Source organism: Mycteria americana, chromosome 1, assembly GCF_035582795.1.
Source record: "Mycteria americana isolate JAX WOST 10 ecotype Jacksonville Zoo and Gardens chromosome 1, USCA_MyAme_1.0, whole genome shotgun sequence".
Classification (NCBI taxonomy): Eukaryota; Metazoa; Chordata; class Aves; order Ciconiiformes; family Ciconiidae; genus Mycteria; species Mycteria americana.
In genome coordinates, this window is record NC_134365.1 from 192663894 (window position 1) to 192689018 (window position 25125).

General features: G+C 42.2%; 1 protein-coding gene across 2 annotated transcripts in view; it reads left to right on the top strand.

The window, feature by feature from the left end:
* Nucleotides 1-16905: 16905 nt before the first annotated feature.
* Nucleotides 16906-25125, top strand: part of WDFY2 (WD repeat and FYVE domain containing 2) — a 67973-nt gene continuing 59753 nt past the window's right edge. Inside the window, exon 1 of one of the 2 annotated variants that reach the window (XM_075489969.1) lies at nt 16906-17196. In XM_075489969.1, the coding sequence (XP_075346084.1) occupies nt 17060-17196 (137 nt within the window). In that variant the 5' untranslated portion in view covers nt 16906-17059. The remainder of the gene's footprint in view (nt 17197-25125) is intronic. The other variant, XM_075489977.1, reaches the window with a different exon arrangement.

Consider the following 25125-nt stretch of genomic DNA (forward strand, 5'->3'; position numbering starts at 1 on the left):
TCTACAGAGGTGTCTTGGGACACCTTTCTTCCCCTCAACTCCACACAGAAAGTTGCAGGTATCTTCTGCAGCTCCTAAGGTCAGCAAGACTGGCTGCTGCTAGGGTAGTAATTGTCTCCCTAAGGTGGTGGGATTCAAGTTGTTAAGTAAAGGCTGCAGTGCTGCTTTAACAGATCATGCCTTGGGATTAGTAACTTCATTTGGGAGTAATGTTGAGTGAGTGTATGATGTTGGCCTCTAATTGGCTTCCTTTTAAATCTCTGAGATAGGCATATTCTTCAGACATGCCATCTTCTCTCCTATTTGTATGTTGCTGATGTTTCATTGACCGTCTTACTAAAAACAGCGTCACTTTTACATGTCAAGCATCATGTATCTTCTTGGAGAGCATCCAAAAAATGGGAAACTTCTGGAATGGTTCCTCCTCCAAAGTGAAGGAAAACAGGCATTTCAGAGTCCTTGCCATACCAGGAAAATGTCATAGTGAAAGGCAGCCTGGGCCACGGAGGCTTTGCATAAATCCTGGAGGGTCATTTGGAATTTTTAAGTTTTGTTGCCAGTAAGTGAAGAGAGAGGGGGAAAAAAGCCATGTTAACTCTTAGTGGTAGAGTCGGTCATAAACCAGCATGAATTCTGAATCAACTTTGAAAATTGCAAGCTGTAGGCACACTGTAATTTTCTTACCAACACAAGAGAAAGGTAGGACTGAAGCAGCTGGGCCTGCTCTACGCTTAGTCCCCTCAGCCCTGGTGATCATCACTGATAGAAAAATCCCACAGACAAAACTTATATGCAGTTCCGATGGGATTTATACAAGCAAAACCACTTTACTGTACTTTTCTGTATGTACTTGCTTTTTGCTGTTATCTTTGAAGCCATTTGGAACATGCAGTTCTTCCCGCTCCTCTGCATCTTACATTAGATCCATATTAGATCCCCTATAGGGCAGAATCAAGGCTGGGTGTGTGTTGTCTGTGGTAGGCATTAGTACTTTTCTGCTGGGAGCGGGCCAATTTGATTAATATTGAGAAAGATTCTTTCAAAGATAGATAATCAACCCAAGCCCTAAGTGTGTATTAGCCTCTTGATGTGAGAGTCGTAATGGCTAGTACTGCCGTCAGAGTCACATTTATAAATCTGTATGGGAGGTTTGCTGCGAAGGAACAAAAAACCCAGTGATATTAGTGCTTATGCTCATTACTGGTAGAGCTGACACAGCTGAGCAGGGAGAGAGCTTGAGGCTGTCACTGAAAACAGATGCATCTTTCTTTGGTTTCAGCTTTTTTATATGGTGGGCAAAGTTATACCCCATGCATAGTCTAAACGAGCCAGTTCTACCTTTTCTCCTAAATCTAGATGAATTATTCCAGCATGCTTCTGTCTGGAGGAATACTCTTGCTGTCCTGATGATGCAAAAGATTCCAGCTCCTTTCATACAGTTTTTGTTTGTTTTTTGTCGTGCATCCATGAGGAAGCATGAACGTATATGTGTGTCTAAGAATACTGATTTTCTGATCTTCAGAATGGGCGTTGTCCATTTGGGGACAAATAAAATGGTGTTAAAAATCCAAATTTCACTTTAAATTTGAATGCTAAGTCAATAAATCAAAACTCAAATATAAGTATGAAAATATACCTGAAAAAACACATCATATGGAAAAATTGAAGAGCATTTTGGGATCATTTGCTGTTACTGTGGTTTTTCCTTAAACAGCTTCTTCTCCCAGTCGATATTTGTGAGATTTTTGTTGTATTATGACATAATGTTAGCCTTATTTTGTCTTAAACAGCAGGCTTGAATGGAAGATGTTATGCTAAAGACCTTCAAGCAGGTCTGAGAACCAAAATTGACAGTATAACTTTTTTTTTTTTAATTGGCTTTCTCCTTCTCAATACAGAATTGTTTCACAAAGAATATTTCAAGATCTTGGTCAGTCCAGGTTTTAATGACACAGGTAAATTTTTCAGAGCTTCCTTTAGAATACCATTCCATAGCCTTGTGGATTGTGACCATTAAACTTTTTTTCCCTGTTTAAAAGTCTTATGTTTTCCATTGTCTAATTTTTTGTTACTGCTTATCATTAAAATATATATATATACAGCATTCTGAGTTTCAGTTTATTATCTTTTAATACTTGTGTCCTATTCCTTTTAGTCTTCCTTTAGCCAAGTTCTGTGCATTCAACTTACTTGCTTTTTTTAATAAATAAATTTTTTTTCACTTGTTTTGCATACATGGCAGCTTAATTGTTGGGGTTTTTGATTGTTTTTACTAGTTTCAATTCAGTGGGTTTTGACCCTACTTTTTTTTCTCTTCCTGAAATTGTTACCAAAGAGAAACTGATTTAATCTTATAATTCAGGTAGCTTAAGTAAACATATAAAACTCATCCTAGACTGAGAAGGCTGGGATCAGATAAGATGTAATCCCAAAAAATTTTCAGAAAAGTGACATTAAGATAACTGGATCTCAGTTTTTTATGTATGTTCTAGGACTTGGACTGAGGATGCCTATTTTTCTAAAATTTGCAGAGGCAGCTGCCTTCCTTTGAAACTGTCTAGCACCTTTTAGAAGTCTGTACTTTGGCTTCCCCAGCACCAGAACACAGTGAAACTACATCCCTTTGCAGAACGATGACCTCTAAAAGAAGTTGCATTCTGGCTTCTCTTGGCCCACCTTCAAACACAGCCTCCTTTTCATTGTCCGTCCATCGGGAAACCCAGAGGATAGCCTTTGAAGCTTCCTAGGGATTTTTGTATTCCCCACCACCCCTCCAGTCATCCAAATCCCTTGCTGTTTCCTGGCTCAGCAGTTGGAACCGCAGTGAACAGCAGTGTACCATCCAGGGGAAGAACAGTTAATGTGGAAATGCAAGGAAACGAGTATTATACTAGTTTGATACAGTTTGTTTTCTAACTGTACAGACTGAACGTGGGTACTGGGAGGCTAAGTTCATGAATATTTGTGAAGTACTTAGGTTCTTCCAAAGAAAGTTGTGACAGGAGTGCACAGTAAGATCAGTTTCAGAGGAAAAACTAATCTCTTCGAAGACCCTCTGTGCTGTGACAGCGGAAGTCAGTCAGTTAATGATGGAGAGGTTGCAAGGCACCTGAATAGAAGATAAGGAGGCTTTTGTCATTAAAATCAAACTATATGTTTGATACATGCTTTTTCTTTAGTATTACTGGCCTTAGCTTGAAAGGTCTTCTAGGCAATAAGTTGTCTTCATATTTATTTAACAGTGTTTAACAGAGCAGGACCTCTCCTATTTGGTACCGTGGGGGAATATTAAATCTAACACAGAGAAAGCTGCTTAAAAAAAAAACATTTCAAAATTACAGTTGTAATGAGGTAGTACATATGAGAATTCAAATAGATTTACAGTTCTTCTGTATCCTACCCGACGTGTTACATTGCTCCTTTCACTTCAGGTGGGATTCTGGTCAAGAACAAAAACCTGTCTCAGCTCCGGGCCTTTAAATTTATTCCGTCTCTTGGGTATTTCAGCTGGCGTGTCAAGACCCAAAGAGAACAGAAAACACCCTCTAGCATACAAAAGCTAAGATATTTTACCTGTCTTTTTTTTCCTTTCTTTCTTTCTTCTTGAACTTATTTTCCATTCTTGAGATGCTGGTAGCAGCAGGCAGCAGCAGTCCACTTGATTCCTGATAACACCAGAGTGCCCAGGGGAATACTGGTACAGACTTCTCAGCTTCCCCCAGGCCTTGAAGACAGGAGGAGTCTTCTGCATTCACTAAAACAACAGGTCTGAGGAGACCTTTGCTTATTATGCCAGGGAAGAAAAAATAATCCTCTCTTGTCAGGACGGCCAGAGATAATAGTTATATCTATCAGATAGTTTGAGAGAGATTATTTGTAGCAGTCCACCCTGGTTTTATTTAGCTTTCTCTTCTTCTAGCCCTGGTTAAAAGCTCTTGCGTGCGTGGTAAGGGATTAATGCAGTCCTCCACACAAATACCTGTAACACACGATGTTGCCATGCAGGCTCTTCTCAGGATGACAGGAACAGAACTGGGATATTCTTCCCCCAAAACACCACTTTTAAACAATCTTTCAGATGGTTGTTACATCCCTCCCAGGGAAGCTTTCCTGGGGCGTCAGTGCCCTGCCTGTACCCGCTGACCTGAGCGATCCTCTGTCACCGTTCCAGCGATTTCTTTTGTTCCTTCTTCCAAGCATTCCTTCTTGCCTACACTACCAAGTTTCAGTAGCCCCGGAAATCATATCCTTCCCAAAGTACTGAACCCTCCCGCACATTTCATAGCATAGCAACGTAACTCCATTACCATGGATCCCAGACACAGGCGTGCAGAATTTATCTAACTAATCGAGTGGCTAAGGGACACCAATTCCAGCTACAGTCAGCTTCGAGTATAAAGCAGTTACAGCTAAAAGATACTCTACAAGCACTTCCCAGGGAGGCAAAACAACGAGGTGTATTTTTCTTTTTTTTTTTTTTTTGCTTTTTTAATGGCCAATATAATGGGTATAGTCTTGCTAAACAAGAGGACAGAATTATTCATTCATCCCTAAATTGCTTCCCACTGAGGTATCACACCTGCATGTGGTATTTGAGAGCTGGGAGCTCTTTCTTTAAAATATTGCCATGCTGTAGAAGTTTATTATGCAGCTTTTACTCTAAATGTGATCTTATGCATTGCCATCTTTTGCCCAAAATCAAAATACACTCTAAAAGAAAGATGCACTTGGTTGCTCTCTACAAAGCAGCTGGTATGACTGGTGTCAAATGGAATACAGACCAGTTGGTCTGTCTTTTGCCACTTAGCAGTTAAATGAAAACTTATCAAATCTCAACTAGTAGCTAATTGGAAATCTCTACAAAAGCCATCTATAAATCGCAGACATAGGTCTTCTAGAATAAAACAAACCTGATAAAACCTGTTCTTATCCAGGGAAGAAATCTGTTCAGCTGTACTCCCTGACTTTAAGCACTTTTGGCTAGGTATTTGGGACTACTTGCTGAGCATGTTATTCAAAAGGTACAGTTAAAATAAAGCGGGGGGGGGGGGGGGGTGTCTACTTGTACAGAAACATTGAAGCCCTGATATAAGGCCTATTTGTTACAGAAAACTTGAATGGATGCCACAGTGGGCAAATCTGTCTTGCACCAACTTGCAGAAAAATAGTGTCTTGTTTTAGAAATATTTCAAACAGGGAGGAAGGACACTTAAAACATGGCTTTGAAAAGGACAGAAGGATAATTCTTACCGAGTTGAGATTACAAAAGGATTTCTCATTAGGCAAATTTTAGAACTGACTTGAGACCAGCTTATAATGAACCTTGAATTACAAATGTAACCTTTTTTCATAACAAGAGTCTTCACCAAGCAGTGCTGTTTTGGTCAGCGATGAGTTCTTTTGTTGTTGGAGATGGCTTTCAGTTTCATGATGTTGCAATCGGAAAGCCTTGAATGTTTCGGGATCAGTTCTAATATTTTCCTGTTGGTAAGCCATTTTTAAGGCAATATACAGTTTATGGTTATTTTCCAAACATGGGTCCAAAATAAAAAGCCCAAGAAAGCCCATCCCATAATTCAGGCTGACACTAAGTGTACGCTTCTCCAGGTTTGGCAGAGTGTGTTGTGTACACTGCTTGTGTGATGAATGTAACATTTTTGCTGAGTTTCTCCTGCTCCTTCCCTCCTTTGAGGTATTTCTATTTTCTGTTATTTCTGTTTTCCTAGGGCCCTGACACTGTTATATGCATTCATGTTGGCTGGTTTATGTGAGCTGTGAATACACAGCTAACAGTGATTTATATAACTGGGGTCTTGAAGGAAGATGAAACTTAACAATGCAAAGGAGACAAAAAATCAGGCTTTTAACTATTATATCCATGCCATTTACTTTCAAGGTATTGCAGGGTTGGTGGTTTTTTTATTTTATTTTCCTTGATCAATTCTTATTTTTCTTCATATCTTCCATTTCAGGTCCTCTTTATCTTGTCTTTTCCTTCAGAAAAAGTTCCAATATGTTTTTCTTGACATTTCTACTTAGATATTCAGTATGGCTTTCCTCAGCTGGCCGAGTGAAAAAAGCCAAAACTACTCATTTGCCCTGACAAGTGTTTTCACTCTCCGTGTTTTCAATGATTGGTTGTGCTGTGTGCTTGACTTCTGCAGCAGCTAATAAGTAACTCCTGATCCAGCAAAAGCTTCCAAAGGTTGACACATATCACTTGAGCTCTCATTTCAGAGGTAAGTGACAGCCCTTTAACCCAATTATAGTCCTGTGCAGCATAATTGGACTTGCTTGTGATCCTCTACCAACTGGCTACTACAGTTAACTTACAGGGAATGGGACAGTATTCCTTTTTCAAGGCGAATTAGGGTCTCTTATGCTTTAATTTATATATTATTTGGAATGCTCCAGCTTGTTTCCACCATAGCGCCAATTTTTCCATTGCTGCATCTGCTCATTGTTTCCTAACTCCCTTTTTTTATACTGAAATCTATTGCTCGTGTGTTAACATGTTTTACAGTAGTTTTCACTAAGACATTTGGGGTTTTTACTTTTGTCTAGTTAGCTAGATTCTTTTGTCATGGTGTCCCTCTAATTAATACGGCCAATTTGTCCATAATGTCAGTTAGTTTGTGGAGTAGGTGACTGTAATTGTGACCATCATCTAAATCTGTTCCTTATCGCACCAGTAGCAATCCAGCAGACCACTGCCACTAGCACCAACCTTTCCTGTAATTCTGACATCGTAGTGAATTCCTCCCCAGCTGGCAATAAGAAGGTCTTACATGGCTTTTTCTCTGCTTGAATTCTCTGTTTTCTGGATTGTGAAATTATCCTCTGCATAATTCAAGAACCATTTCATGATCTATGTTTAGCAGAATTTGTTACCCAACAGATGTCTGGACAGTTAATGACCTCTGTAAGTACAGCCCTGTGACTTCTTGCTACTGATGGTCCAAGAATTTTTAATCTCTTCTGCTACAAGTCAGCACTAGGGCAGCATGTCACCCTTTATTAAAAAACAAAAACATAAAATGTGTATAAATTTTCACTTCAGAATTGTTATGCCTAGTCAGTCAGAAGTGGTATTTCTCCCTCATTCTCTTTTGAATGTTTATGCTCATGAATGTGTGCATACATAAATACTCAGTCCCATATTTTTCTGGCCAAAAACAAAGGACATGAATAAAACCCCCTGAAATTAATAAAAATATAATTTCAAAGGAAAAGTACTTCCATAAATACAAGTCAGAACTGGCACTGCCAGCCTTCAAGTTGGGGAAAGGGTAGATGCCTAGAAAAGTCCATGATAGGAAAGACTCTTTGACTGCCACTTTTATCCATATGGCAAATGTAGTTTTACAAGAGGATTTGGAGGCACTGGAGCCAGATCACTAGCCCCGGCTAGTGATGTGTTCACACTGTAAAATCACACTGTAGCTGCACAACCATTCCCTCTTTCCTCCTCCCCATTCAGATCAGGATTGAGCCCATCCCTGCATAGGAAAGTTGTCCTAGTTTCTCTTCCATTTTTTTCTCTCTTTCAGTTATTGGCACTTGGAAGAACAAAAATATCGGGCAGGGTTGTATCAAAGAGGAGGTAATAGGGTCCCTAACATCTGGCACCCCTCTCGCAGGGGAGGGAGTCAAGGAATTGAACGCTGATTGATACAGGTCCGGTCAGACATCCCTATGGAGGGTTTCTGCAAGCCAGATGCCGAAGTGCCTAGAATGTGAATCTGCACAGTGAAGTGCTTGAGAGGATGGCCCATACTTTGCTGTGTGCCACTGTGAAGGGGAGAGAAACTGGACTACCTGCACACAAGTGCTCCTGTAGCAGTCGGGCTCCTGGCAGCTGCCTGGGACTCCCACCACCTAGCTCCTGAATGCCAAGAAGTTTGCTAGGTGTCTTGTTGGTATCTGCTCCTACAGTGGAAGGGTCATTGTGGCCATACTGCTTGACTGGAAGGTACCGAAGACCTGGAGAAAGGTTCATCAGCTGGATCTACACTGGTAAGGTTCGGAGGCCAACGCTCAGGCACTGCTATGCAGAGCTCTTACAATTGAATTGTAAGCATGTTACCTGGCAGTTTTGGCACACAACTCTTAGCAAGCTCTCAGATGCTACCTGGACATAGCTTGGAAGACAGCATGGAGCAGGGACTACTTCCGCAAAGGCAGTTCTACATCATCACTCTTTCTTGGGGGAAGAAGAAAATGTAGTTCTGTGATGCAAGCTGGGACACACTGTTTGGCTTCAGAACCCAAAGAACAATCGCTGGTCTGTTTTATGAGCTAATAGAGCTGGACCCATCCTGGAGCAGGTACCAGAATTTCTTGCTAGTTTTGGCCTTGGGCTCTCTAGCTTTAGGGAAAGGTTTCTTTTTTTAGTTTGGTTTTGTGGGTTTTCTGTTTTGTTTGGTTTTTTGTTTTTTTTTTTTTTTTTAATGTGTTTAAGTATGTGCATACATGCATACCTACCCACATGGCTTTTCAGATGGAGACACCTATTTCAGCACTCATTCATTACAATTTGAGGGTCTTTACATGCTCTTAATTACTACCTGTCCCTTTTCCAATGTCTTCTCACTTGAACACTTTGGGAGCACTAATATGGCAAACTCTTACAATTTTGTCATGGCTTAATGAAAAATAACTATTGCCCTAGTTCCCTCCTATTACTGTCAACTGATCTAACACACTAGACAAGGTCTTTTGACTTCAAGAGCATCCCTTGGCCTCATATGGAGCGTTTTGAGCACCTTTCTTTTTGAGACTGATACCTGATTTAGAGCCTCTGTGTGAAAATTGTCCTGTGCTCATATTAAGCATACAATACAGAGGCTATTCTGGGGCCAGTTAGCCTGAACATCAGAGGCTAATCAAAACTACTGAGAATGTCGGACCTTTTTTTTTTTTTTTTCTAGTCAGTTCCCCAGATGGGACTGACTTGGGGGGTTTCTTTGTTTTCCCATTTGGAGTTTCCCCATCCACTTTTAGAGGTACAAGATGTACATTCACCAGGTCCTCAGTCTTCACAGAGGTATTTCTACTTGTCTTGTCATTTTTACACAAGGAGGTCACCAAGTTACAGATGAGGATATGACTGAATAATTGGTTTTCCCCTCCAAACACGTGTGGCCTCTTGTCTCTAGAGCATTTACTATTTTACAAATAAAGAGTATTTCTCCCACTTTAATTAATTTTCTCATTTGGTGGCTGTCCTGGAATGGGCTAGTGCTTCCACACCCACTCTTGTCCCAAAGGATGTCTCCCCAAAGCAGCTAAACCTGACTCAGATATGGTTCTCTCTTCAAAATCAAAGGGCACTCTGCAGATTCTGACTATAGACATATGGGCCTACTACTGTGCAAGATGTTCAAAGCAATCAGACATTCTGGCTGTAATCTATCTAGAATAAAAATGATGCTTATCAGGAATGGTCATGAGGTAATCGGGGAACCAAATGCTCCACAACACCATCTGTGATAGTGCCCATCTAAGTGTGGCATCACTGGGTTGTATATATGTGCTCACAGGCTGAGGAACCCCTTCTTGTGGTGATGGCCAGAAATCCTGACTTACCTGATAAAGTGAAGGTGACTCATAACATTTGCACAGAATAAGACATGAAAAAGTTTGATTAGACAATCTGGGATTCTTTTTTAACTCCTTGAACAGCCCTATGGTGCTGAGTCATAAGTCCCTGTATACACTGAAACTTCTGCCATTTTGCTCTCAAGCTGCTTCTCAGGACTTCTTTGCAGGAATCATTTTCCACAGAAAGGATGAGTTCAGCCACCCTGCTTCAGGAACGGCAAGCTTTTAAAGCAATCTTTTGTCACAGGTTTGAGTCAACAAAAATTGGCAGCTTTAGTGAGGGTCTACCTATTCTTTTAAAGACTTAGATGCTTGTTTTGTACAATATGAAGCTTTGCATGTAATTGCAGTAAGGGGTAATCTACAAAATGGCTTGACGTCAAGAAAACTGCCCAGCTCTAAAAACTTTCTGTTGAAAAATGCATATTAAAATGACGCTAGAGCTTTGTTAGCAGTAGCACTGTTATGATCTTTTGGCCATAAGTTGTATCAGACTTTTTTTTTTTTTGTAAAATATTCCTTCACACCTACTTCTAGGTACTTTCAATATTAGCAAGCAAAAACCAGTGTTTAATAGTTTAATAATAGTTTTCTTGTTTTATTTTCTCTTTATATGCTCAGATCATAGAATCACAGAATGATTTGGGTTGGAAGGGAGCTTTAAAGATCACCTAGTCCAACCCCCCTGCCAAGGGCAGGGACATCTTCAACTAGATCAGGTTGCTCAAAGCCCCGTCCAACCTGACCTTGAACACTTCCAGGGATGGGGCATCCACAACTTCTCTGGGCAACCTGTTCCAGTGCCTCACCACCCTGCTCGTAAAAAAAAATTTCTTCTTATGTCCCATCTAAACCTACCCTCTTTCAGTTTAAAACTGTTGCCCCTTGTCCTGTCCCTACAGGCCTTGGTAAAAAGTCTCTCTCATTATAAGCCCCTTTTAAGTACTGAAAGGCTGCAATAAGGTCTCCTTGGCTCCTTCTCTTCTCCAGACTGAACAACCCCAACTCTCTCAGCCTTTCTTCATAGGAGAGATGCTCCATCCCTCTGACCGTTTTTGTGGCCCTCCTCTGGACCTGCTCCAACAGATCCATGTCTTTCCTGTGCTGTGGACCCCAGAGCTGGACGCAGTACTCCAGGTGGGGTCTCATGAGAGCGGAGTAGAGGGGCAGAATCACCTCCTTCGACCTGCTGGCCACGCTTCTTTTGATGCAGCCCAGGATATGGTTGGCTTTCTGGGCTGCAAGCGCACACTGCTGGCTCATGTCCAATTTTTCATCCACCAGCATCCTCAAGAGCTTCTCTGCAGGGCTGCTCTCAATCCCTTCATCCCCCAGTCTGTATTGATACCGGGGATTGCCCTGACCCAGGTGCAGGACCTTGCAGTTGGCCTTGTTGAACCTCATGAGGTTTCAGATGGTTGAAAGCATTTTGTCAACCTAACAACACCCACAGTAGGCCTGTGTGCAGTAAAAGTGAGAAAATAAAATAAAAAAAAAAGCTAAAAGACAAAAGTTGTTGTACGAAAATGTTCCTTGATATTCCCTGGGCATGTTCTTAATTGTACACTTGAGATGAAAGAAAAGGAAACAATTCAAAGCTTTCATATAGCTTGTGCATTATGTAAGAGAAATTTATTTACGTTTCAAGCAGGTTACATAGGTGATTTTAATGCATTTTCCAAATAGAAAATATATTTACTGACGATACTCCATGATTCTTCAATATCACAGAGGGAAGGAAGATTTAGGAAAAAAAAAGTTCTGAAGTCCTGAGGCCTAGAAAAATACAAGAATAATGAGCTTAGAAGAATTAGTGGTCAGAAAGTTCCACCAAAAAGACAGTGAATTAAATTACAGAGGTTTTTTACAGCAAATCGGGAGTCCAAAATGTGAGTAATACTATAGCAGGATCAATGAGGACAAAGGAAACAGCAATAAGACTGCATACAATGCCAGAACTGCTTATGGGGCAAAATGGATGAGCCAGGAGTTCTCATTTGCAGCCCACACACTGACACAGCATCACTTTTTTTGTTCTCACATGTTCACAGTCAGTTACAAAGCCAACAGCACTTGCATGGCAGCTAAAAATGAGTGTATTTCTTCTCGATAAGGTGTTACACAGTGATACTGACATCCGTATTTTTTAAAGCTGATCTTTTTCTCCATAACTTTGACCTACAGCAGATTCAAGCTGTGTTTCTGATAGGTCCTCATTTTCTGAATGCCTGCATAAAACAAAACTAGTGAAAAATAGAAGAAAACTGTCATAATGAGCATGCAGGGCTTATTAATAGAAATGTTGATAGGCAGTACTATTCATTGTGTGACTGATAAATACCTGGAGCAAAATAAGGAGCAACATCTAAATTTGAGGGTGCATTTTTATAACAAGTTTTGTATTTTTAAGCGAGATGGACAAGTGAATTTTCCACAGAACATTTTGGTGCTCTGTGAAGTTTGCCTTTCTATATAAAGAGCTCATCTATATTTGTTTCCCACATGGTTCCAGGAATGATGTAGCATCTGAAATTAAAAATATTTTTCAGTAACTATCTTATGAAGGCTATCACTGCTGACAAAACACAAGAAGCACAGAATTTTAAGCATGCATTTTTGCAGTTGCATAGAAGTGCAAGTTTTGAAGTAATTGTAAATCCCATATACCGTAAAGTTGGAAAACATTTAGCTTACAAACAGGCAGAGAAGTAAAGCATGGGAGAGAATAAAAGACTGCCACGTTTGATGGCTATTGAGAGGCAGCTCTACTTGTTGCCAAGTGGTTTTATCTTTTTTATGTGGTTATCTTTTGTGTATTTAAGTTCTTTGGGTTTGCATGGGTGATTGAGGAAGAGGCCTCAGAAGCCGAAATCTGGCTCGCTGTCAACAGAGCAGTCTTAAATTTAAGCACTGAATCAGTCAAAGTGCAGTTTTGCTCCCACAACTAGTTCCCCTCTTGCAGAGTGAGAGCAATTGGAATCAGAGTACTTAATGGCTCAAAGGGGGCATATGTTGAATAGTTTGGGCCTAAAATTTAATCGCCATAAAATAGTTTTTCTTTTTGAATAAAGGCCTATTCTTGGGATTATTAATATTACTCTTATTATTGTTGAGCACTTTATAAAAGGATTGTTTTTCTTAGTATCCATAAAGAGGCCAACCTGTTTATTAAATTGCCCTACTCCTACTCAGTGGCTACAGTGCTTGCCACTTTTAGCTGAAAGGTATGCGAGATGTCACTATGTTGCCAGATCATGTAGTGATCACAATTTTGCAGAAAAGTTACGCCAAAATTATGCCAAAACAGAACATGCTGCTGGCTTTTCGGCCAAGGGATTTCCCCTCTTCTTGTAAGAGAAGTAACACCTTTGCGGACAGGAGCATCTAAACCAGGGCTGACAGCAGAGCTGGAGACCCTCCAGCTCCCTCCTCTCTGGGCCACCCTTGTGACCTGCAGGTCGGGATTCTCTCTTGCTTGTCTGAACTGTCACACAAGACGTGATTACCTACTTTTTTAAACAAATTTAGTTTGTAAAACTCAGAAGAATCTCACTGTGATAAACCAAAATAAATAAAGAAATCAACCCCAAACCAATCAACAAACAAAACAGAAGATGGAGCCAGAGAGCAGCTTTTAAAGCAAATTGCCAGAGAAGATGGGGAATTCAATTTACTCCAACTCCCAAGACTCAAACACGACTGCAGATAAGGAATTGGAGAAAGTCCTCCAAGACTCTGGTGCGGTACGAGGGCATGGAAAGTGGCTCCACTGTGTGTGAACGCAGTTCAAACCAGCACTGCTTCTCCCCAGAGGTCTTCTGTCTTCATCCTGCACATGAATACCTGAGCCAGTATTATTGCTCATAGGCAGGCAGCCTAATTCTGCTCTATCCAAATCAAAGGAGTGAAAGTCAACCTGCATCAAGAAAATAAAGGCCAAAACTAACAGAGGGAAGGATGTTTCACTTACCATGCTGGCATGCCAAAATGCAGAGTAAGAGAAATGACGCTAAGAAACAAAGATGATGTAATATTAATTCAATATAAAGTAAGCTGCATTTTTCAGCTTGTTTTTCACTCCATGTTACTGATGGATATACTCTTCCAAGAAAGTTCAAATAATCCCAGCATACCGTACTAGTAACCGCACTTTCTACCCATTCAGATTTTTTATGTTAACAAGAAAAAGAACCTTTAAATTAAGTATTTCCTTCCATGTAATTTTTATGATTACCTGCAAAAAGCACACACCAGAGGAGCATCATATAATGCTTAACCCTACATTTTTTTTGAATGCAGAAAAAGAACTGAATAATCTTGCTTTTCTTGGCTTCAAATTCAGTTACTAAGTCATCTTGCTTTCGATCCTAGCAATATTTTTAATCCATGCAATTTCACATGAAAGCTGTGACAGAAAATGAAAAAAACCTGCTAAGAAGTATTTAAAAGATTTATTTTCTTGATTTTTTTTCAACTATATGGGGAAACACTTTTCTAAACTACTCTAACTTTGCTTCTGTAGGTACTCATTAAATTTGATGTCTACAGCGATTCTATCTTGAAGTCTTTTTGTCCATTAGTTTTTGTCATTATGGGAAAACTGGCTTTTAAAAGTTTTTGATTGAATTGTGTGTGACAACGGTAGACCTGGGAGAACACTCATGTCTTGTTGGTAATTTCAATGCCTTTTCCACCATTACGACAATATTCTTTTAGCCTGTCGCATGGAATGCAGGGGGAAGCTCCAGGTTCCCGTCTTACTTCGAAATCTATTTCTTCTCTGCTCCCCTTCTTCCTCTCCCCAGTTTTCCATGCATTACTTTTTCTTCCCTCAGTCATAGCAAAACTGCTTTTGTGTGCAATAATTTCCCAACTGTATTTCCCCATCTTATAAGGGAGAGTAGAGCACTGATGTCAAATTTGGACACCTGGTAAAGTGATGTACTAGACCTCAGGACACCTTTCTATTATTCAAGTGCCTTCCTGGTCTTGCAGAGGAAGTCACCATTACAAATAAGCTTTAAAACATGCCCTTGAGATTTTTATCTTGACTGGTCACTGGATCCTCTCTTGCATTGTGGGGGTTTTTGGTTGGGTTTTTTTGTTTGTTTTGTTGTGGGTTTTTTTTTTCCCCAAAGGGTAACTTATTTCCAAAGATCAAACCTTTATATAAAGCATATATTTGATTTCAGCAAATTATTATTTGGCTTTGGTCCAAAATGCATGCCCCCCTTTCAGTGTTTTCCTCCAGTGTCTTAAACCTGGAAGGAATAGTGTTGGGCCTGAAACTATTTAAGGATATAGGAGACACAAGGTTAATAGGGAAATGTAATACATCTTAATAGGCAATTGAAGAAAATCCAGCTAATTTGGGGGATACATAGGACCTACTTCCAGTCCCATGAACTACGCCTTTCCCTATCAAGACATTCGTTTTCTCCATTACTTGCTTCCTTAAAGGCCTGTTTGGCAAAAAGTATTCTGGGTCTCACAAGAGCCGGCAGTCTGTTGTCTCCAGTATACTCTCAGCCCCTGTTTATCTGCCAGTGTTGCACAGTGCCCAGTCTTGAATGCAAAAAACTGCAAAGACAGCAGACCTTGCCAGACTTCAGTTTTAAAAGACAATTTGAGATACACATCCATTCTGAAAGCCATCAAGTATACTGACATCTTCAGAGAATATCTCACGTCTCATCCAGTAGCAAGACAAGCATTTCTACCTGTAGGTCTAGTCTAGGACTGCAGGATCATCCATAGCGGTAAGAGGATTGGTCTTTGCCTCTTTAGTAGTAGTTCTCTTCTAAGAATTGTGAGAAAGAGATGTTATCTAATGTGATCACATACCCTCTGGGAAATAAGACTGCAGGTTCATTTCCTACAAGCTGTTATACAGCCATTGGCTGTTGCTGACCAGACTTTTCCCCCCACAGTACACTTGTGAACCTCAAATAGTTTAGTTGAGTAAAGCTTAAATGTCTTGCTGTGGTCCTGCAGATACTGCTTGTGTGTCTAGCATACCACAGATTACTAAACATTGTGAAAATTTAGTTTCTGTCCCAAAGAATTTGCTATATCTTTTCTCTGTTGCCTATATCTACTACACAGGCAACATAGGTGCCGAGTGGGCAATCAGGATTTGTTCTGTTGCTGATGCCGCTGTATGTTACTCCCAGAGAAAAAGTAAACTCACGATCTTTGAGTTTTTCATACCTGAACTCTTAAAAGTCTCCTCAGTTTTTTTGCTGATGGTCAGGAGCACTGAATTTTTTCACAGAGAACTGCTGCTTGTTGGCTTAGTGTGGGTAAATTTAAAGTTACAGCTGAAATAACGCTTTCCAATCTGCTGACAACTTCTCTGATGTAGGACAACAGTTCAGACATTGAGCATGACTTTCCAGAATCTTTTGAGACAGATTATGAAAGTTTGGCGTATTCCTCAGGAAGAAGTGTTTTTTCACTAGCTTTAGCGCAGAGCTTTGGGTAAGTTATCTGACCTTCTTGGACCTCAATGAATCCATCAGGAAATGTGAGTGAAAAGTAGCATCTTGCCGAAAATGAGCTGCTGGAAGTCTGTTGTGTTTCCCCTTAGGAATAAGCTCTCCAATAGTGAATTTCTACTGCCGTCGTGCAAGCAGCCCTGCCGCGCTGCAAACCTGCTGCCAACCCCTGCCTGCCGCAAGGCTTTGTACTGAGCGTTACCTCTGCCCGGGCTCGCCCCGTGTTTTATTTCACCCATTTTCAACACCGAAATTCACGTAGAAATTGTTCAATTATGAAAACCTCGTGTGATGCAGAAAATACTACAGGAAGTTTGATACAGCAAGTCCTACTGTCAAATGTAGCTGCAAAAATCCCGACTTTACCTCAGGTGCTGACCTTCAGTCCCAAAATAAACTGATAGGAAAAAGTACAGAGGGAAGCAATCGCCCCGTTTAATCTTTACTCCTCTTTCTTTCGCAAAAGGGTTCAAAGCAATGTGACTACGGGACCCACAGCAAAGCAGCCTAACCGTGCCAACGGAGGAGCGGCAGGCACTTGTCAGAAGCGGGACACGTTTACCTTGCTGCCCCCCGAGGGCTACCCGCGCTCGGCCCGGACAGCCCGCGCCCCGGGAGGGCGGCCGTTGAAGGAGATGAGTGGTTAAACCACCGCCTGGCTAACGGCTGTCCTTCGCAAAGGCGCGGCGCCGCAACCCACCACAGCGAGATGGCGGCGGCCGGCCGCCATTTTCCCCCCCTCCGACCACCGCGCCGCGCCCCGCCTCGGCCCAGCCCAGCCCGGCTCGGGGGCGGTGCCGCCGCCGCCGCCGCCGCCGCGTTGGTTCCTGCTTCCCAGGGAGGCCGCGGCAGCGCCCGGCTCCGGCAAGTCCCTCCTCCGTCTCGGCAGTGCGGGCCGCCTTCCCCGGCCGCAGCCTCCTCCGGCCGCAGCAGCGGTGCCCGGTGGCCCCGCGGCGCCCATGGCGGCGGAGCCTCAGCCCAAGGCGCTGACTCGCAAGCCCCTCCTGCTCAACAAAGTGGAGGGCTCGCAGGAGGTGGTGAACATGGCAGCGATAGTGCCCAAGGAGGATGGGGTCATCAGCGTCTCCGAGGACAGGTACCGGGAGCGGGCGTCCACAGGTCCCGTGGGGCCGCGGCGGTGGTGTGTCACCTCCACCATCGCTCGTCGGACCACCACACCTGCGGTGGTGGTCCACCACCACCGGCGAGAGATGGTGGAGGTGACGGGTCCTGCCGTGGTGGTCCACCATCATCACCGGCGAGTGATGGTAGTGATGGACCAGCACCACCATCGCTGCTGTGACCGTAGACTCCACCAGCGGAGTCCAGGCAAGCCTCAGCGGGTCGCGGTGGTCCAGCATGGGGACATTGCTTTAGGCAGGCGCATTTAGGTCCTGGAGGGGAAGGAGCTTGGGGCAGGGGTCTCCATCTTGGTGTCCATCTCCTCCCCCACCGCTGTTTGGGTCCGGGCAGTGAGTGGGCTGGGGCGCTGCTGAAACTTGCAGGACTCGAGTGACTTTTCTTAACGTGGGTAAAATGGGATTTGAGATCGCCTTCATCACAAGGATTGCCGGGGAGACTGTGGAGGTCTTTGACCTTGCCTAAAGATTGCGGTGGCATTGGCTAAAACAGTAGTTTTGGTTCCCCTTTCCCCTCTCCAAACGTTCCTTGGTAATTGTTTAAAAATACCATGTATCGGTGATAAGATCTTGGAGTTAAATCCCGTGTTGTAAAGCTGCCAAAGAGGAGAATGTTTTCAGGCCGTTTAGCTGAGCTGTGCGGGGTCTGAGGCTGCCCCGAGGCAGCTCTGTCTCTTTTGAAAGAGCTCAAACTTAATTCAGCCCTGCAGCTGGAGCTTCAAAACTGCATCCTGAAGGTACCTGCCTTTAAAGTAAGAGCTTATTTTTCTTGCAGAGTCCATGAATAATTATTTTAAGTAAAATTTCTTGGCAACTCGGGTGCATGGTGTAACCTGTGTCCCCAGCTTGAAAGACAAATGCTGACCAATGTGTGAATATGTTTTGATTCTCAAGTTTTTTTTGGTGGGCTGTTTCTCTTGGATGCCTGTTATCCTGTTGAGTGTCTGCTTTCATGTCTCTGCTAGCTTTCTGGAAAACTGTCAGTATTTCTTTCATCTCGTCTTTGTCCTCATTGTAAGTTAGTTTTCAGCTAGTTGTCAAATCTGTGCAAATTTAAGATCACTTAAGTTAATCGACGCTGTGGTCTTCAAGTGAACTGTCATGCCTCATAGCAAGAGAAACTGAGCTACATAAAACAAGTACACTGTCAAAGGGACTTTAAGCAGAGTTTTACATTGCTACGTGCTCATGATTTTATTGGCTTTACATTTTTTTATGTATTTGTTGTGATGCTGAATAAAGCTTGAGTGTGTTTTGGCTCACTGTAGCTTGTTAGGCTTACTCAGCCAATTCTTTTTATCTGTAAGAAAGTATTCCTGAAATTCATTTGCTCTCGTATAGGTGTCTCTCTCCATCTCTGCCTCTCCCCCCACCTTATAAAAAAATAAGTAGCTTCTGCTGTTTTAGCATGTATGAGTTGTTGAGAATAGGTTGATGCTCCAAGTTGATATTTCTATGTAGAGAAAGGGATTGATCAGAGATCTTTGTTTCACTAATAACTGAGATGTCAGGTTCAAGAAACAAGTGGTGAAGCAGAAACCAGGGGTTCCATACTAAGAAACTCGCTGGTTCATGAGCAACCATCCCTCTTCCTTCCCATCCCAGAGCAAACCCCTGGTGTGGGTCAGTTAGGTCCTGCTTGCTGATGAAACTGGATAAAGAAATCTGCTGCTAGATGTCTAAAGTTTTGCTGTTGATACAGGATAGCTCTACAGACATTAAAATACTGTAGTAAGTCTGGATGTTCCCAGGCTATTTTCTGTTTAAAGGCACTAACCAGGTAATTTGCCTGCTTGTGGGGCTGGTTTGCAGTGTCTTTGAGATGCTGTAAGCTATGATCGTGCCTTTTATTTTTTTAGGCATGAAGATGTTGATTGATGGCTTTTTCTTTCATTTTCTGCCTGCATTAGCATTTTTATTGTAATTAAAAGGTTCAGAGTCTAAAACTTATTTGGAAGGAATAGCAAGTTGGGAGTCAAACTTGGAGGTTTCAGGATACCTGGGGTGGAAGTTTACTAGACTTTCAATACCTGTGGATTATGATTAGGCTTGTGTAGATCCTTATGGTACCTTTTCCTGTTTGGACCTGCCTTCTAGTGTTAGTGTTGACGTGGTTGTTTAATGGCCTTGGAATGTGGAGAGCTTTTAGAGATTCCTGGAAACTGTAAGGGACGGTTATGGACATGTTATCTGTCTCTCTACTTGTTAGCCAAATAAATGAGTTTTGACCATGTTTCCCAGCCTGTGATATGTACTGCTCATATGAGAGAAATGCTCTGAAACTTTTGCAGAGAGCTTCAGCTGGAACGACTTGCCATCTCCAGCGCTTGCTTCAGGCTGGTGAGGATGGGTCTTCTGGAGACAAAGAGGAGGGAGTTCTCCATTGGTTTGCTGGTTAATGGCCGAACATATCATTGTTGAAGCTGCTAGTAGTCTTAACATCCATGACAACTAGGTACTGCTTTAAAGGTTTTCTTTAGTGCATGATGTGGCTCTATACCCGTAAACCCTTCAAAACAGGAGCCCGGTCTCTAGTCTCTATTTTTGGCTGGCACCAGTGGTTTTATCTGGTTTTAAAAGGCACGGAAGTGGTTTCAGCTATAGCTTGCAGACATAGTCATGTATTATATAGCCCTGAATCATTGTATTTGTAGCACACACATGCACATATTTTAAGAAAAAAAAGAGAAAACTAAGTAATATGAGAGAGTGTGGTTATTCCTCAAAAAGAATGTCATAGAGGGGGAAAGAAGGAATCTCGGGGGGGTTACTTATTTAACTAGATTATCTAAACTTTACATAACCTGCAAGGTTGGAGTTTCTTTTCAGTGTGCATCACCTGTATGGTCTACATATTTTCTCTTCTGAATCCTGGTCAGTCATGTTAGTTGAATGATGTGCACTGTGTCCTAATCTTAGTTAATTTGGCTGATTCCTTACTAGGGCAAAATAGACTGAGCCAGTATCTCTTTACAGTACAACTGGTGTGCATTGGGAGGGATAAGATGTAATTTTATTTTGTGTCTTCCTTCTAAGGAAAGGGGATGCACCTGTCTAGGCAGGTGAGAGTTAAAGGAGTGGCAGCGTTTGTTATCCAAGAATGTATAAATCTGATGCAGGAGGGCTATAAGAAATAAATTATTAGCTTTCATCCATGCTCTTTTGCCTGCCAGCAAACAGGTGGAATTAACAGACGCATATATCCAAAAGTGTAGTCTTGAGTGATCCATAACATTGAATGCCCTAGGTGCTACACATGAAGCTAAAATTAGATTTTCCTCATATGCGTAGCTGACCCTAAGTTGTCATCAGCTTCCCGTGTGTTAAAAGCGTGTGCTACCATTTCAAAATTGCTGAGTGTCCTTGTCTTTTGTTGCCTTCAGAGGGAGATATGGGTGTTGGGCACATCTGAAAAATAGGTCACTGGCACGTCAAGTTCAGACACATCTAACTCCATGCTCCGAAGAAGATTTAGTGTCATTAATCTTACCTGAGCATGGGTATACGGTGGGAGAGGGGCACTGACTCACACAGCTTTCAGTGCAAGCAGTTCTGCTTGGTGTTGGCACACTTCTGTGTTTCTCAAGAGCCTGCCAGTGATGTGAGTGCTAATTCAGCTGGGTGTCTGATGTGCTGATGGTGTGTCACCGTGCAAGACCGGCGGGAGGGGGCTAGGTGACATTGTGGTAAACCTGCACTTTGCCACTAGCCATCTTTTTTTCCACTAGCTATATTGTAGGTGAGGAAATCTTAGACATGTGCTGGTGTAGGCAACTTTCCTGGTAATTATGAACCCTGGTCTGTGCCTTCTTTTGGGTGGGAGTTCTGTGCTCACTTCCATGCTACAGACCTTGGAAATGTAGGTGTTGCAGTCAAGAACTGTTCTCCTTAAAGTATTCATGGGAGGTAAAAGCTTTCATAGTCAACTGAAAATTGTCAAAATCCTTTCTTTTTAAAAAACAGGCATTCTAGTCTCCTAGAAAGTGACAAAACCTAGGAGAAAAATATTTATGCCATAGGATTTTTTTTTTTTTTTAAATAAGGGAACAGAGACCTTTGTCTTCTCCACTACCTTGTATCATCTTAAGTTCCTTTTGAACTGAGATGTCTCATCTTCTTTGTATGGATCGCTGCATAAACAGTGAGCCCAGACTGTTTGTCATCTGCACTCATATTAGTGTCTTCATCTCACATAGAGAAAACTGTGCAGAGCTTGTATTGCTAAGTTTGATTTACAGTTTGAGGTTTTTAAATGCAGATGTGCACTTAAGCTGTTGTCCAAGGCTTGTCTTCTGGGTATGCTAACTAGCAGGTTTTTTAGGGGGTAAAAAAAAATGAATGACTGTCTTGTGTAGATGAAATCTTGACTTTGCTAAACTAGTGGTGAACTAGGAATGGGAATGTGCACATGTGACAAGAAATGTGGGGGTTGTCTTTGGCGTCCTGCTGACATGCCTTCTAGCACAGAGAAGTGTGATCTTTCCACCCTTGAATATATCAAAAGCAATATTTTGCTCCATGTGGTTTTCTTGTCCAGATCCAGAACATAAATCATATAGCATTATACTTCATGCCTGTGAAATACCTCTAATGGAAAAGCAAGGTTCTTCACTCAGTGCTGCATCCAGGCAGGGTGCGAGGAACCACAGACCCTTGGTAAACTCTTTGGGTTTCCTTTCTCCTGTGGTGGAGTGGTAGAAAGTGATTGCTTTGCCCAGCAGTATGATGGCTATACAGGTCTGTAATTCTCATCTAAGCACAGGGCTGTGTCACTGACAGCCGCTCTGCTTTGTGTACGGCTGTTGGTCTGCAGCAGAAGTGCAGGTGGTGAGAGAACTGATTTTAATGCTGTTTGTGTATGTTTCTTGGTCTAAGCCTGTAGGTTTCACACCCAGGTTAAGCAGTAGTTCAAGCAGTGCAGAAGGTGTGGATGCTTCACAGGTGTAAAGAGACTTGTCCCTGCCTGGAGGTTCTTTAAATTTTGATAAAAACATCAGTCACCAACAAAATTGTTGAGAGGAAATGAAGGAACTCTACATTAACAGTGCAAAGTTTCATAAGAGACCTATTGCTGTAGATGCAACTTGTTTGCTCTGAATTTTTTTAAACTAATTGGATGTGTTGCAACTTGATGACTGTGTTTGGAATAAAGCTCAGGGTGGAGGTTAGTGCTGGCTGTTTGAGTGAAAGAAGTTGGTGCTGGCAAGAGGTTTAAGAGAAGACAGGACGTCCAAAAGCTCTTGGAATCAGAAATTGTTGCAGATGTTGAAAAGGAACTGTTCCTGATTTGACTAACATGTATCCTGTTGAGATGCCAAAGTCCAGGAACTAGCACGTAAAATGTTTTGCTGAGCACTTGTTGGGGATGATAAACTCTACTTAGTAACTTGTGGGAGATTTTGCAATGTATTTTTTTTTTATCCCCCTGTGGCACTTTGTGCTACAAGGAGACGACTTGTTGAAGTTTGCCAGAGTTTGTATACCCCTTGCCTTAGGATGCTCTCCCCCAAGTACTTAGTGTCAGTTAAAGATTTAAAGCACTAGCATTTAGTATTGTTTTTCTGATTTGACCTGTCCTGGAACTGCTAGCTCATGTAGGTCAATGCATAAATTGGTGCAATTCCTGCAATTGTATTAAGTTCATGTCTTAACTGCAAGGTGCCAGCTGCAAAAATGTGATATGACATGGCTTGGACCATGACTTGTACAGACCCAGTTTCAGCACCGTAATTAGGCATCAAAATAGAGCGGAACATTAGGTGCTTGAGCATTTAGAGCTGTGGTTTTTACTCACCTCTCTGTTTTAGAGATTATTTTTTATATAAAAGGTATAAAGCATGTTTCTTCTCTTACAAGCTTTATTTGGAATAAGAAGAGCTACTTAATACACCTTCCGTTTGCCTTATGGTAGCCTCTTTTTCAACCAGTTGCTGAACAACGCTCTTGAGTGGCAGCAAGTTTCAGGATGGTGCATCTGCCTCCCATGTTAACCAGGTCTTGTTTTCCTTCTTGTCTTCACTGACCCCGTCTTAATTTCATTGGCATCTGCTTACACAGAGACTGGATCTCTCATCAGCATCTCTCGCATCTGTCAGGCTTGGTGACCTTCCCCTGCAGTCTCTCCAGTTCTGCAGCTGAACAATGCTCCTCGCTGAGAGGGGACTGCACAATGCCACCTCTGTGTGTGCCCTGCGGCCCCTGGAAGAAAAACAAATGCTGGTTATGGAGTATGTGCAGTACAGAACCAGCATATATCTAAAAATGTACTGTTGCAGGAAACTTGTTGGTTTTTCTCCTAAAGCTAAAGATGGCTAGAGGAGGCAGTGATGCTACAGCATTAAATGGCTGCAATACTTTAAAATAAAGGAATTGCAACAGTTTTGAAGCTACCTGGCTAGTTCAGTAAGACTGGCCTTTCATTGAGGGTCACTTAGCAGACTGGAGCTCTCAAATAGCATGTGAAGTTGTAGCACAATAGAAATATGTCAGTAGCTTGTTTGACCTACCTTATAGGATTTTGATTATTGAGGCAGACTGTTTTTTTTCTTTCCCTCTCTCCAGCTGCGCTGGTTCCTGCACGGTATCTGCAGACAGTGATCTGTGGACAGGTTTCCCAGCAACATTTTTCAGCTATGTGATAATACATGCAAGAGAACTGCTCAAAAGTGGCACAAGTTTTGTAAAATGTTGTTTGTAACAGTCTTAAGAGAAGTCAGAATATACTTGGCGGCTCAGGGAACAAATGGGAAGGAGAAAATGGGAGGGCATAATGCAGGCACGCGCTGCTCCTGTGCTTGGGAGCTCTAAAAACTTTGTAAATGATGCGCAATGCCCTAAGGAGAGCAACTGGCTTTTGCACAAGTATCTTCTGTACGTCACTATGTTCTGTGCCCTGTAACCTCTTGGACGTTGGAAGGCCATTCACATAAAAGCACTGCAGAAGCCATGTTTAATTGCCTTGCCCATGGTGCTTCCGTCACGCGCCTGTCAAATACAAGTGGTTTTATATAAAACTGTGCCAGTATCTGCATGTATTTGCCTAGGGATTTGATGAGAATTGCAGTAGTCCCTAGTGTAGTCTGTTGCAAAGACAGGAGCAAGAAAAACCACAGCTGTTTCCCTTCTGCATATGGTGTGAAGGAGTGATGGATGCAGCCGTGGTGCCGCAGGATGCGGCAGGCTGGGATGAGGCACTGTGGGAGGGGACGGGAGCGGCAGCTGTGGGGTGCTGATAGTAGCTGTGGGGTGCAGCGGAACGCATCCTGTTCAGCAGAGCCTTGTCCTGCGTGGGTCGTTTTAGGAAAGAGAAAATAAAACTTCCATCTTTATATTTTTGTGAGGTGAAGTATGAAATGCAGTAAATGGGAAAACTATAAAACAAACATCCACATAGGAAAGGCAAGTACCCCAGCAAACAGGCTGGGCGAGTGGCTGGAGCAAGCCTGGAGAACGAAAAGGACAATTTTGTGAAAGGAGGAGCAGGAGAGGGCAAGTTTACCAGGCAGCCATCCAGGGAGGGAGCTTTACATAATCATGAAACCATATGCATCTCTCAGGGTTCTTCATATGTCACACTCTGCGTGCCTGATGGCTTGAAACTGCGCATAAATAACGGTCAAAATGGGTATTTGGCTATCAGAAAGCAGGTAATAAATTTTGCAAATTAGACCGTGCTGAAATTTTAGATAGACAAAATACAGCCTTCACCCTCATAAGAGGGAGAACAGTTGTGAAGGCTGGGTTAAAAAAAGTGGTGTTTTAATTTTTCTCTTAGGCTGCAGGAAATAGCGTTGTGTAACTAACCTTGGCCAGACTTTGAACATATGGGCTTTGCTTGTCATACCATGTGTATTCACCACTTAAATTAAGTTTTTCAGGGAACTCTT